Raw genomic sequence first — 13,147 nt, 5'->3', positions numbered from 1 at the left:
CTCGAGAGCAAAGGTAATAAAACAGAGCAATTGAACCAAGGAGAAAGTTAGCAACACCACCTAACCTGCACATCTTTGGGTTGTGGGGGTGAAACCCACGCAGACATGAGGAGAATGTGCAAACTCCACACGGACAGTGACCCAGGGCCGGGATTCGAACCTGGGTCCTCCGCGCCGCAGTCCCAGTGCTATCCACTGCGCCACATGCCACCCTCTGTAATTTAAATATTGCCATTTGTTTCTGATTCCACAGACAACTAGATCAATAACTTTGTTATATTTACCACTTTCCACTTCTTTCCTTCCAGCTCCAGCACAGGCACCCTCGGCTGCTGTGGAGAGGACACGGGAGACGTAGGACTGGTTGAGTGACTCTTTGATGGGGAATTGACAGCTCCGCTCTGTGAACGAAGATTTGGATTCTTGTGGCTCTTTTGGTCATCAGGGACATGGCGGAGACCTTGGGAATAAGACAGAGAAAAATATCAATACGTTGCAAAGAAAACTGTTCGTTCAGTTTACTGAATGAGCAACCAAACCAAACAATTATCAGACATTTATATTCATCTCATTATTTTAAGGAGCTGTTGTTCAATATTAAACTACATCAGTATCACTAGGGTTCCAGCGGGGATGCCAAAGAGTATTCTAGAAAGGTCACAAAAGTTCAAAATATCAGGACCTAATAACACAGCATAAAATACACAGCACAGAAGGCAGCCATTCAGCCCATTACACCTGTGCTGAGTTTTTGTAAGAACTATCCAGTTAGTCTCACTTCCCTATCCATTTTCCATCGTCCTGCATTTTGTTCTATTTCAAGTATGTATCCAATTTCCTTTTGAAAGTTTCTGTTGAACTTGCTTCCATAAACCTTCAGGCAGTACTTTCCAACTTAATGCATAAAAATTTTTTGGAAGAATTTGCGCTATCCCAGCAGCGTTTCTCGGTGGCGGGAGGTTTTATTTCTCAATTATCTTAAATCTATGTCCTCTAGTTTCTAACCCTTGCACCAGTGGAAATGGCTTTTTTTTATTTACTCTATCAAATTCCTTCATAACTTTGAACACCACTACTAAATCTCCACTTAATCTTCTCTGTACTAAGGAGTAAAATCCCAGTTTCTCTAGTCTCCACATAACTGAGTCCCTCATTTCTAGTCAAACTAATAACTGAATATGCTTCAAACAAATGTTACTTTTCTACGGTTTGCCACAGCTGCTTTATTGCTAGAATTCGTGACCTGTTTGTTCAGCTAATATGAACTCAAGTTGCCTTAGAACTCAACTAATCTTAACTTAGGGTGCGATTTAACGGGAAACTTTCCAAATGTCATTTTGGGCATGATTGGCAAGGTGTTTCTCGACAGCCGCATTAGTGAGATCATGACCTGTATGTAACAGCACTTAGAGCCGAAAATGAGCCCCCACAAGCTTCTCACCATTCCTGGCTGTCTCGACACCCGATTTGCCATACCCGTGCCTCAGCAGCTCGCCGCTAACAAGGGTGATCTGATTTAAACGCTCCCTCACCACCCACTCCCAAGTCAACACACAAGCATGGCAACGGGCAGACCTGTTCCTCGCTTTGGCGGTGCCAGCCTGGCTAGGCTTCTGGGTGCTGAGGAGGCAAGGTGGACATCCTGTTCCCCTGAGGGGGTCGTTGGACCAACAACAGGGTCATCAATACCACCTGTGAGGCAGTGGCAGTCAGTGGGGGCAGAATAACCAGGAGGGTGCCCTCATTGCCTCCTCCCTACATCGGCAGCTCCCACCTCTGACACTGGGGCTACTGATCTTTCATTGTTGAAAGGCCTCCCTTTAACCCACTTAATTGGTTGCCTCCTCCAAAATCATTTCTGGCGCTTCACCACCAGCATTTCCGGCTTTCCCGAAACTCATCCCGACTTTGGTATCGGTAGCATAGAATGAAAATCCAGTCCCCTGTCTTCCTCACAGATCAAATGGGTCTGTTCACTTAAAAAAAGAGGATTGTTCTCTTCAGTGTCCTGGCCAACATTTCTTCAATTTCCACCACCAAAATGGATTATCTGGTCATTATTTCAAAGCTGTTGTGTGCAAATAGTTGCCATGATTGCTTCTAAAGCAAATGGTTAAACTTAAAAGGTAATTCTTAAGATGACATTTGCAGCATTCTGAGGACATGAAAGGTACAATGCAAATATAAGTTTGTTATTTAGTTATTCTGAGAATGATTTTGCTTCTCAATTCCTCTAGTTCTATTTTATTTTGTGAGGACTGTTACTTGGTCAGCTCTCAACAGTGGCTAAGAGGCTGAACCAGAGCCATAGCTTTTTTACACTTTAAGACAGTGCAGAAAGATTGATTCATTCCAGGAGTGATACGATAAGAAATAGGGCTTGGTTATTTTATTTAAAAAAAATAAATTTAGAGTGCCCAATTCATTTCTTTCCAATTAAGGGGCAATTTAGTGTGGCCAATCCACCTAACATGCACATCTTTGGGTTGTGGGGGCGAAACCCAAGCAAACACTGGGAGAATGTGCAAACTCCACACAGACAGTGGCTCAGAGCCAGGATTGAACCTGGGACCTTGGTGCCATGAGGCAGCAGTGCACCACCGTGTGCCTTAGGGCTTGTTTATTTTATAAACAAACTTTATTAAAAGAAAATAAAACAATATTTAAACTTCAACCCTAACAATAGCAGTTTACATGCATTTTCTTAACCGTAACACAATAGTTCCCATTAAACAACACTGTAACAGAACATACAGCTCTCAGCAACTTTCACAGGCAGACAAAGGCAATAATTGCATTTATGAAGCAATTTTTCTTCTGGTAGGGACATTCATTCTGAACCCTTTTTCCAAAGCCTGCCTCAGTGGTAACTTGCATGATCTTCTCGGTTGATTTCCAAAGCCTTCTCCCTGCATCTGTTCAAACAGCATTCCCTCTCTCTCTAAGCTCCATCCAGCCCCTCAAACAAAGGTTCTCTGGGGTTTCCAGACTTCAACCTATCATCGTTAACTTGGCTGATTGCCCATTCTGTTTATACAAAAGAACAGAGCCATGCTATTGATATGCAACTAACCGCCCATTGACGGACAAAGAGGCAATCAGACTCTGTAATGGGCTAATAGTTGGTCAGGTGGGAGTGTCCTGAAGAACAACTGATCTGGGGGCACCCTGCATATTGCCATTAACGAGTTAAAGTCTGACTGGGAAAACTCAGCCAGGGCGTATCCCTTTGACTCTGTGCTAGCAGGCTTCTTTTCTTTCCCTCAGTCGGCTTAACCCCTAAATTGCCTGCTACATTGGGGACTCATTTCTGGACCCAATTTCCTAATATTTCCTTTGCGTAACAGTACCCAGAAAATCAGCATTGTTCAATGGAATGAAATCTCCTCTCTATGCTGTGGTTTGGATCAAAAGGCAACTTGAATTAGTAGCTATCATTCATGTGAAAGTTTCCACAGTGTGAGCAGCTTATTCAGCTCCAGGAGGCACCATGACTGAGCCTGATGTTGTTCTCAACTGATACATACATGTATATATGTTTATACTCAAACAGGCTCGCACAATCTCAAAGTAGGGGCTGATGGATAATGATATGTTGAATCGATCTTTATCTTTCCTTGCTGGTCCAGGGATACTGAGGTCAATTGTAGAAACCTTACTGCTACCAAATCAGAGATTGAGGCTAGAACCTTCTTGGTGAATAATCTTGGTGAGATATCAGCAATTCCAAGCTAGGAAATCTAAAATACAGGGATTATGAATCTTTGGAATTCTCTACCCCAGGGGGTTTTGGATGCTCCATTCTTGAACATATTTAAGGCTGAGATAGACAGATGATTGGGCCCTCAGGGAATCAAAGGATATGGGATTTGGGTAGGAAAGGTGAATTAAGGCAGAGGATCATCCATGATTATACAGAATGGTGGGCAGGCTCAATGGGCCATTTGGTCTACTCCTGCACTTATTTCTTATGTTCTTACAGTAGTTTCTTGATTAAGGGTCCTGAAGCTGTTTATCTTGTATTTCAATAAACATAAGAAAATAACTACGACAATTTCTCACAAATGGGATAGTCTTGATTCATATTTTAATATACCGTTCACACGACAAGATTTAACATCCTAAGAATTTCCACCACTAACTCTTGCCTCTAGAGGGTGCATATATCTTATATTCCTGAGTCTACAAGCTGCTCCCGAAAGATAACAGGCAAGGATTTTCATGATTTTTTATGAGTTACACATGGGGCGTCATTCTCCGGCCCCCCGCCGGGTTGGAGAATCGCCGGGGGCTGCCGTGAATCCCGCCCCCGCTGGTTGCCGAAGTCTCCGGTACCGGATATTTGGCGGGGGCAGGAATCGGGCCGCGCCGGTTGGCAGGCCCCCCCCGCTGGATTCTCCGGCCCGGATGGGCCGAAATCCCGCCGATAAATTGCCTGTCCCACCGGCGTGGATTAAACCACCTTTTGAACGGCGGGACAAGGCGGCATGGGCGGGCTGCGGGTCCTGGGGGGGCGCGGGGCGATCTGGCCCCGGGGGGTGCCCCCACGGTGGCCTGGCCCGCGATCGGGGCCCACCGATCCGCGGGCGGGCCTGTGCCGTGGGGGCACTCTTTCCCTTCCGCCTCCGCCACGGTCTCCACCATGGCAGAGGCGGAAGAGACTCCCTCCACTGCGCATGCGTGGGAAACTGTCAGCGGCCGCTGACGCTCCCGCGCATGCGCCGCCCCGAGATGTCATTTCTGCGCCAGCTGGAGGGGCAACAAAGGCCGTTTCCGCCAGCTGGCGGGGCGGAAATACCTCCGGCGTCGGCCTAGCCCCTCAATGTTGGGGCTCGGCCCCCAAAGATGCGGAGCATTCAGCACCTTTGGGGCGGCGCGATGCCCGTCTGAATGGCACCGTTTTGGGCGCCAGTCGGCGGACATCGCGCCGTTTCGGGAGAATTTCGCCCAAAGTTACAACATGAAAACAACCTGTTTCCCAACGAGTCCCTGTCAATATTTACTCTTCCCCACAAACAGTCCCAATCATTGTAGCCACCCTGTTTCTCTATCCTTTCATACTTTACTTCAAACAATTTAAGTGTGAATTATTCAGACAGTTTTCGCCTCAACCCTTACAATTGAGACTGGATTTCAGTCCCACAACTCCCTGTGAAAATAAGCTTGTCTCAGTTTTAAAACTTTTACAGCTGATCTTTTATCTCAATTTAGCACAATCTTGTGTCACTTGTGCTAAAGTTGATAAATTACACAGAGTGGTAGTTCTAATTTCAAAAATTGCCATTTTAAGTTATACGTCACGAAGGAATAGCCTTTCCATCTTGTCCCAAATTTCTCTTCATTTAATAACACCCATACAACTATCTAGCTTATCAATGGATACACCAGCTTCATCCACTTTTAATTATTTGATCATTTAATCAGTAAATTACCTGCTTCAATTATCAAGTTGGTTGGGTTCAACACTTGCCTCTGAAGGTTACACTGCTTTTATCATGGTTGGTAAAACATTTAACTTTGGTGCACTACTGCAGGAGCATTGCATTCTTAGGTGTATTTTTTTTTGTTTGTTCAGAGAGCGCCAGGGTCCCAGGTTCGATTCTTGGCTTGGGTCACTGTCTGTTTGGATTCTGCACCTTCTCCCTGTGTCTGCGTGGGTTTCCTCCGGGTGCTCCAGTTTACTCCCACTAGTCCCGAAAGACATGCTGTTAGGTAATTTGGACATTCTGAATTATCCCTCTGTGTACCGGAATGTGGCGACTAGGAGCTTTTAACAGTAACTTCATTGCAGTGTTAATGTAAGCCTACTTGTGACAATAAAGATTATTGGAAAAGATTAATATAAGGAGACCCTACAGCAGCTCATTAGCTGTCTAATGGATATAAAATTCAATCAGGGCTCCCAGAAATGTCCCTGGCTTTCTGGACAATGGATGGGGCCATCACCGGCAGAATTTACAAGTTTTAAGCAAGTACAGAAGCAAGGGATGGAGAGAAAAGATCAAAAGGGAAGATCTGGAATAGGATGGAAGGTAGATGCGCAAGGTAGATTAAATAACAAAAGGGATGATGGTGCAAGGCATAAAGGGGATGTTAATCCAAAAATAGACAAAAGATAAGTCGATAGGAGGTTTAAATGGGAATCACAGAATCACTACCAGCACTTACTATCTGAAAAAAAAACAGTGGTTATGATTATTATGTAAGTTTCTTATTTTGTTTTCCAACAATAACAACAACTTTTATTGATATAATGTCATTTAGTAGTAAAATATCCCCATAGGCTTCACAGCAGGGTTATTAGTTAACACGTAACACAAGTAGGTCTGGCAGGCTCTATGGCGAGAGAAAAATAATTAATATTTCAGGGCTGTAGCCTTTCTTCGGGGGTTATTAGGATGGGTGACCAAAACCTTGGTCGAAAAGATCGATTTTAAGGAGTATCATAAAGGAGAGAGAAGTAGCGAGACGAAGTTTAGGGAAGGCATTCCAGAGCTTAGGGCCCACAAAGCTCTGTATATAGTGTATACTGAGTGAATGGGCATGGAGGTTGCATGTGCTGAATGGAAAAATGACTGTACAACGGGAGCGGGATTGGTGGGCGGGTATAGGTAAGTATGAAGTGGGAATGGGGGGCATGGATAAGACTTTTTGAACATATCTTTCAAAAGGCCCCTGAATTCAGACTATGGTCCATGACTCCTCTGAGAGGCTGTGAATCATGACTCATGGAAAAGCTGGCCTCAATGAAAATTGCAAGAGGCTGGGAGGTGCCTACCCCACAATGGAGCTGGTCAGGTTGGAGGTGCAGGATCCTCCTGTGCATCTTCCGACTCTGAAAATCCAGGCTTTTGTATCTACTCTATCAAATATTTTAATGTTTTAAACATTATGATCAGATCACCTCTTGATTTTCTATACTGAAGAGAATACAGGTTTATGCTCTCCGTTTTAATAATTCCATGTGTAGGACCAGTATCATTCAGTGCTTCTGCCCCTCTGTGACCAACATTAACATGGTCTTTGGTAGACAATCCTGCCCATATAGGTCATTGTGTTTTTTTCACTCATTTGCTTGTGGATACCTCTGCATAACTCATGGATAAAGTCCATCAGCTGCAAGTAGGTTTCAATGTGCAACTTAGAAATGACTGCTCATGTGCAGATGCTTTTAAGCAGTAACCTCACATAAAACAATAGGGAAATAGTGCCCTTTGTAAGACCAGCATTTACTGCTCATCCCAATACAACTGAATAGTTTATTCGGCAATTTCAAATGGCAGCTTTAATTTATCCAAATTTCTGTGCGTCTGGAGTCACATGTAGGCCAGACCAGGTAAGGATGGCAGATTTACTTCCCTAAAGGACATTCATGAACCAGATGGGTTTTTATACCGTTCAGCAGTTTCAAGGTCACAATTATTGATACCAGCTTTAAAAAAAATTTACATTCCAGATTTATTTAATTAATTGTATTTAAATTCCCCAGCTGCTGTGTTTCATTTGGGCTCACGTTACCAGATTACTAGTGTAGTAGCATGACCACTATGTTACCATCACCCTATTACATAGCACTGCTAATGTTGAGACAATGTGCTGGATTTTGCCTAGTTTGTCAGGATCCTGGCATCGGTGTCAATTTCAGGTCATGAACCCGAAGTTGCCATGGTGCGATTTCAGTTGTGATTTTGCCAGAAGCAGCCAACAAAGTAGCTGCTTCCAGAAGCACCACCCAATTAGGATGGTAGGCACTCCAGAGAACTGGCAGGCTCAGACAGAGTTGCAATGTCCATTTGGCAGCTCTGGCAGGAGAGGGATTGCTGCTGTTGTAGGTAGGAAAATGTGAAGGCACTTCAAGATGGAGGCGCTCTTTGAAGAATAAAAGTGTGAAAAAATCAGTGGAGGTTTCAGACCATCAATGTGGAGAGTGTACACTAGTAGTGCCAGGGCATCACCCTGCCAAAAGGGCATGCAACGGGGGGCCTCCAATCCCCTGGGAGACCTCCACGAGTGCCGTTCCATCTGGTCCCCGTTTGTGGGGATCAGTGCTGAACGGCGCTCAGCCAAAGTCTCCGAGCGAGGTGAATCCCAAAGCCTCAGGTAGCTCGGGAATATGCACATTAGAGTGAGGCTAGCTGTCACTAATATGCAGATTTGCCACAAAGTGATCCAGCCCACAATGGACGGGATTTACATCGCAACGTCTCACGACGTCATGTTGGATCTCGCGATGTGTTGCGACCCGGGTAGATCCTGGGAGCGGGGTCTACCGGTTTTTATTGGCCATGCTGTGCCGCGACAAGCTGTTTTTCCGGCGCAGCATGGCCATTGAATCTCGCTCCTGGACTTTCCTTCAGTACTGGGGAACTGGACTCAGAGATTGGCCCGCCATTTTGAAAGGGTGCCCCGATCTCTAATTGAGCTTGTGGGTTCACAGCCCCACCCATGGGAAATGTCAACCCCCACACAAATGGGCACTACCCTCCCAAGTGAAGACACCCTGCTATGGGGTCCCTGGAGCCCTCTCCTCTTTAGGCCCTCCCACACCCCTCTACTTGCTCCCCACCTCCAGGAGCCCCACCCATTGACCCCCCCAACCTCCCAGAGGCCCCTACTTACCTGCCCTGTACCCCCCACCCTTCAAACTACCCTCCACCCTCCTTTCATGGGAATGCCCCCCCCCCCCCAGGGCTCTGACCCTTGGCAGTGCCACCCTGGTATCCTTTCACCCTTGCACTGCCACCTTGGCAGTGTTCCTGCCAGTTTGGCAGTGCCACCATGGCCCTTTGGCAGTGCCAGAGCAGCCAAGGTGTACGAGTTCCAGGCGGCCACGCTGCCCTGGCCCCCAGGGACCTCCAATGGCCCAGGAGACCCCCCTGGCTGTTATTCTGCCTGGTCCACATTTGTGTGGACCAGTACTGAACAGCTGGCGGCTGCAGCCTCGCTGGGGAGGCTGGTAGATCCCGAGAGGCCAGTAGATCCCGGGTAAACTCGCCTAAGTAGGTGAAACCCTACTCAGACGTGCACGTTTGGTTACGCCCTTTTTGGGGGCCAATGCCTCGTGGGCCTTGGGTATATCCCACGAGGTGTGTAGACTGTCAAGAAGCCCGCGAGGGCATCTCCTGGGATCTATCGGCCATGTTATGCTCTAGTGAGAGCGCAATGCAACCGATAGATCGCGCCCATGGTGAATTACTTATTAATTTATGCAGGATTTATTTTGACCCCCTCCTGTAGTTTTCTCTGTGACTAGCACATTTCTTTTTCTTATAGTATATGCAATGCTAGAAATTTTGGCTTCAGTTATGTCTTCCTCCCCAACGCACGGACTACACAGGTAATTAATTGGGAGTAATGAATAATCAACCGACAAGAAACCTAGATGTTTTTCCACAAAGACAAGGGAGTGATTGCATTAAAAACAAAACACATACTACGGGGTAGATGTTCTGCTCTGGATGCAATTGGGGAAATAGGGACAACATTTGTTTGAAATTGCATTGCTTAGGTATAGGCTTCAAGTTGCATAATCGCAAACTTAATCTTCCATGGACCAGCGCAAACGGGCAGTGTGGCAGAATTCATTTCATTAAAAAGTGCTCCTTGATGTACTAAAAACGTGGGCCGGGATTCTTCAAAATGGCGGCTGTTGATGCCGGCGTAAACACTGGACTGTTTCACGCCGGCGTCAACGGGCCTGTTGCCCCAGTGATTCCATGGCCACAGTGGGCCAGTACAGCGCTGGAATGCTTCACGCTGCTCCAGCTGCCGATATGCAGCCCTGCAATGCCAGCGGCGGGTCTGCGCATGTGCGCGGCGGCCACTTCCGCGCCGGCGCCACATGGCGGACCCACACAGCGGGCTGGTGCAGAAGAAGGTAGGCCCCCCCCCAGATCGTGCCTGCCTGCCGATTGGTGGCCCCTGATCGCGGGCCTGGTCATGGAGGCCCCCCCCTGGAGTCTGATCCCCCCCGTACCCCACCAGGACAGCCACCGCAGCTGCGACGCCGAGCTCCCGTTGGGTGGAACCATACGTGAACCATGCCGGCGGGAACCCGGCAGGTCGACCACGGAGAATAGACGCGGGATCCTCTTTCAACGGCCCCCGATGGGCGCCACGTTGGTCCCGCACGCGTGACTAGTGCCGATTCTCCGGTCGGCGTAGGTTCGCGTCCCGGCGTTGGACCCGGACGCGGGTCCGACGCCCCATTCTCCACCCCCGCACTGAGCGCGATTTGGGCGTGGAGGCTCGGAGAATCCCGGCCATAACCTGCTGCAGTTCCAGTAATACTGCTGAATATAGATATTTCTCAAAATCTGGTTCCCAATAAGGGTGTCGAACATGACTTAAAATCACTGAAGTTATCTTTAAAAACTTTTCTGAGCCATTTTATAATTTCATTGGTGTAAACTAGACAGTTTCTCAATAAATTAAATATACTTTGATGTGAAAAGATCTTCAAAACATGCCTGAAAGCCTTTGCATCGAAGAAAATTAGTACAATTTGAAAAGCTTTTCAAACTAGGGCAATTTGTAGAATCTTGTGATTGCAACTTAAGAGGGTGGTCAGTTTTGTGTGCTGGGTCCCATTTCTGCTGAATTGAATCTTTAATCAGTATAAAAGATTGTGGAAAACACAAGCCCAAGTAATTGTAACACTCTTGGGTTTAAAATTGACTAATGTTCTGCAATGGTTTGGTCGATTGTGCTGCTATAACAGAAACTCAGCGTTAAAAAGATTTAAAACAATGGATGGTCAGGGGCTGATAGTATAGGAGTTCTGAAAAAGAGTCATACCGGAGAGTCATACACATGACAAAAAGGGCAGCACGGTAGCACAAGTGGATAGCACTGTGGCTTTAAGCGCCAGGGTCCCAGGTTCAATTCCCCGCTGGGTCACTGTCTGTGCAGAGTCTGCAAGTTCTCCCCGTGTCTGCGTGGGTTTCCTCCGGGTGCTCTGGTTTCCTCCCGCAGTCCAAAGTGTTGCTAACTTTTCAGTTGGTTCAATTTCTCTGTTTTATTACCTTTGCTCTCGAGTCGCCAGGTATCTTTATGATACCGCCACGAGGTTCAAGTCCAAGTAATGATCAATAACTCAATACACCGATTAGTAAGATTCAAATCAAAGCACATTTATTATACACAGTAATCGTTACTCATGCACAAATTCTACGTCTAAGCTATTCTACAACTAACAGGCCTATACTTAACTTCAGACAGGCCCACCAGGTCAGGGGAACAAATGGTCTTTCGTTCGGGTTCTGAGTCTGCGGGATTCGAAGTTGGTACGGATTGGTAGCTAGGTCAATGCACCGGTCACGGTCAAGGTTGGTTCGCGTTGCTGGGTGACCCGGGCAGGAAGAAGAGAGCGAGTTGAACTTGGGGGCTTGACTTTATTGTCCCCAGGGTCTTCCTGCCTTTCGGGGCGGACCCTGTACCTGGTTCTAGGTGATTGGACTTTGTTCCAATCGCTTGGTTCGATTTCTCCAATACTGGAGCGGTTCCCTGATCGATGGGCGGTCTTGAGGTATCCGTTAACCTCTTTTGTGTTGGCTCCTGCTGGCTGGGGAGTCTGGCTTTGCTTTGTTTATCCCAAATGTTTCAATTGCACCCGGGGATTGCGCATTAGTATGTAGATGGCTGCTACATTATTATGCTGATGGTCGCTGGTATCGATGTTGTCTGGGCTTTTGCAGTTTTAATACACAGCAAACCTGCACCTGCTGGTTTCTGCCTGTGTTGGTTGAATTTCCCTTCAGCCTTTGCCGTTCGCCATTTGAAATCGGGAGTTGGCCAACTTAGGTGGCTACAAAAGATGTGCAGGTTAGGTGGATTGGCCATGATAAATTGCCCTTAGTGACCAAAAAGGTTAGGAGGGGTTATTGGGTTACGGGGATAGGGTGGCAGTGAGGGCTTAAGTGGGTCTGTGCAGACTTGATGGGCCAAATGGCCTCCTTCAGCACTGTATGTTCTATGCTTATGGACTCGTAACATTAACTCTCCCTCCACTGATGCTGCTAGACCGGTTGAGGTTTTCTGGAACTTTGTGTCTTTATTTTGGATATCCAGCAATTGCAGCATTTTGCCTTTATTACTGATATCTTATTAGATTGGATGGTTTGTAGATGTACTTATAGCTCTGCAAATTTCCATTTAAAACAACAAAGTTACTTAAACATTTGTTTGCAAACATGCAGTAGCCAAGCTAGTAACAAAATATAGCCGACAGTGCTGCTCTCCAGTATCATGTGAAGATAACAACAATTAGTCATACTGATATTCCCACCTTTAGTGATTCCCTCTCCTTGATTAAGCTGAGCGAAGAGCTGGGAACGTGCCATAGATGCCTTATCCTTTGAGGTTTCTGACAAGAGGTCCGGAGGGGGCCCAGGGGGGGGCGGAGGTGGAGGCGGGGGACAAGGTCCACAAGACGGCATCGACATTGCAAGGCCCTGAAAACATAGGAAAGACAAGCTTTCAGCTGTTATTGTAACAGTGCTCACCATGGCATTAGGCACTTGGCTATTCGTTATTCATCGTAATATGACTTCATGGTACCTTCATTTCATTTTGTTTCAGCAAGATTCAGGCCTGGTGTTCTGACAAATAATTCGTACTCCTCCACCCCACTGAACAAAATTCAATTCACACCGCAAATGTATGCAAATCAAGAAATGTTTGGTCATTATTGAATCAGTGACTTGGACATGTAATTGTTTGATGATTTGTCATTCATTTCCTTGTCCTAACAGGTTTCTTAATTTTCATGACTGGTTTTTGTGCTCTCTCCTCCTTCAGTCCCCATTTCTTCGTCTTCTGCTAAAATTAGCAGTAACTGTCGGTGGGAATTTTCACTCCCATTGGGTGGGTTCAGCGATGGGAACGGAAAATATTGCAAGTATAAAGTCGCATTTTACGTCAGCATGACCCCCCCCCCCCCAAATCAGTGACAGACCGCAGTTCCTGATGTTCAACGTTATGTAATTTTAATAAATTTACATATCATTATCAGGCCCATCAGAATTTTCCCACCACATGAACACTTCCATCCATGGAGCCTTGATGATAGAATGGTGTGAAGTCCAACTGGTCTCCGAAGACATGCATCAAGCGAGTGTTGTGTTATGTTGCTTCGGATAACACAGGG

General features: G+C 46.4%; 1 protein-coding gene across 2 annotated transcripts in view; it reads right to left on the bottom strand.

Annotated features, from left to right (window-relative positions):
- Positions 1-13,147, bottom strand: part of cap2 (cyclase associated actin cytoskeleton regulatory protein 2) — a 354,457-nt gene that overhangs the window by 46,854 nt on the left and 294,456 nt on the right. For both annotated transcript variants that reach the window (XM_072509676.1, XM_072509677.1), the window contains exons 8-9: positions 12,287-12,452; positions 285-460 (exon numbers count right to left, since the gene is read on the bottom strand). In XM_072509676.1, the coding sequence (XP_072365777.1) occupies positions 285-460; positions 12,287-12,452 (342 nt within the window). The remainder of the gene's footprint in view (positions 1-284; positions 461-12,286; positions 12,453-13,147) is intronic.

The sequence above is a fragment of the Scyliorhinus torazame genome, chromosome 6 (genome assembly GCF_047496885.1).
Source record: "Scyliorhinus torazame isolate Kashiwa2021f chromosome 6, sScyTor2.1, whole genome shotgun sequence".
Taxonomy (NCBI): Eukaryota; Metazoa; Chordata; class Chondrichthyes; order Carcharhiniformes; family Scyliorhinidae; genus Scyliorhinus; species Scyliorhinus torazame.
This window is presented reverse-complemented; position numbering and strand designations above follow the sequence as displayed.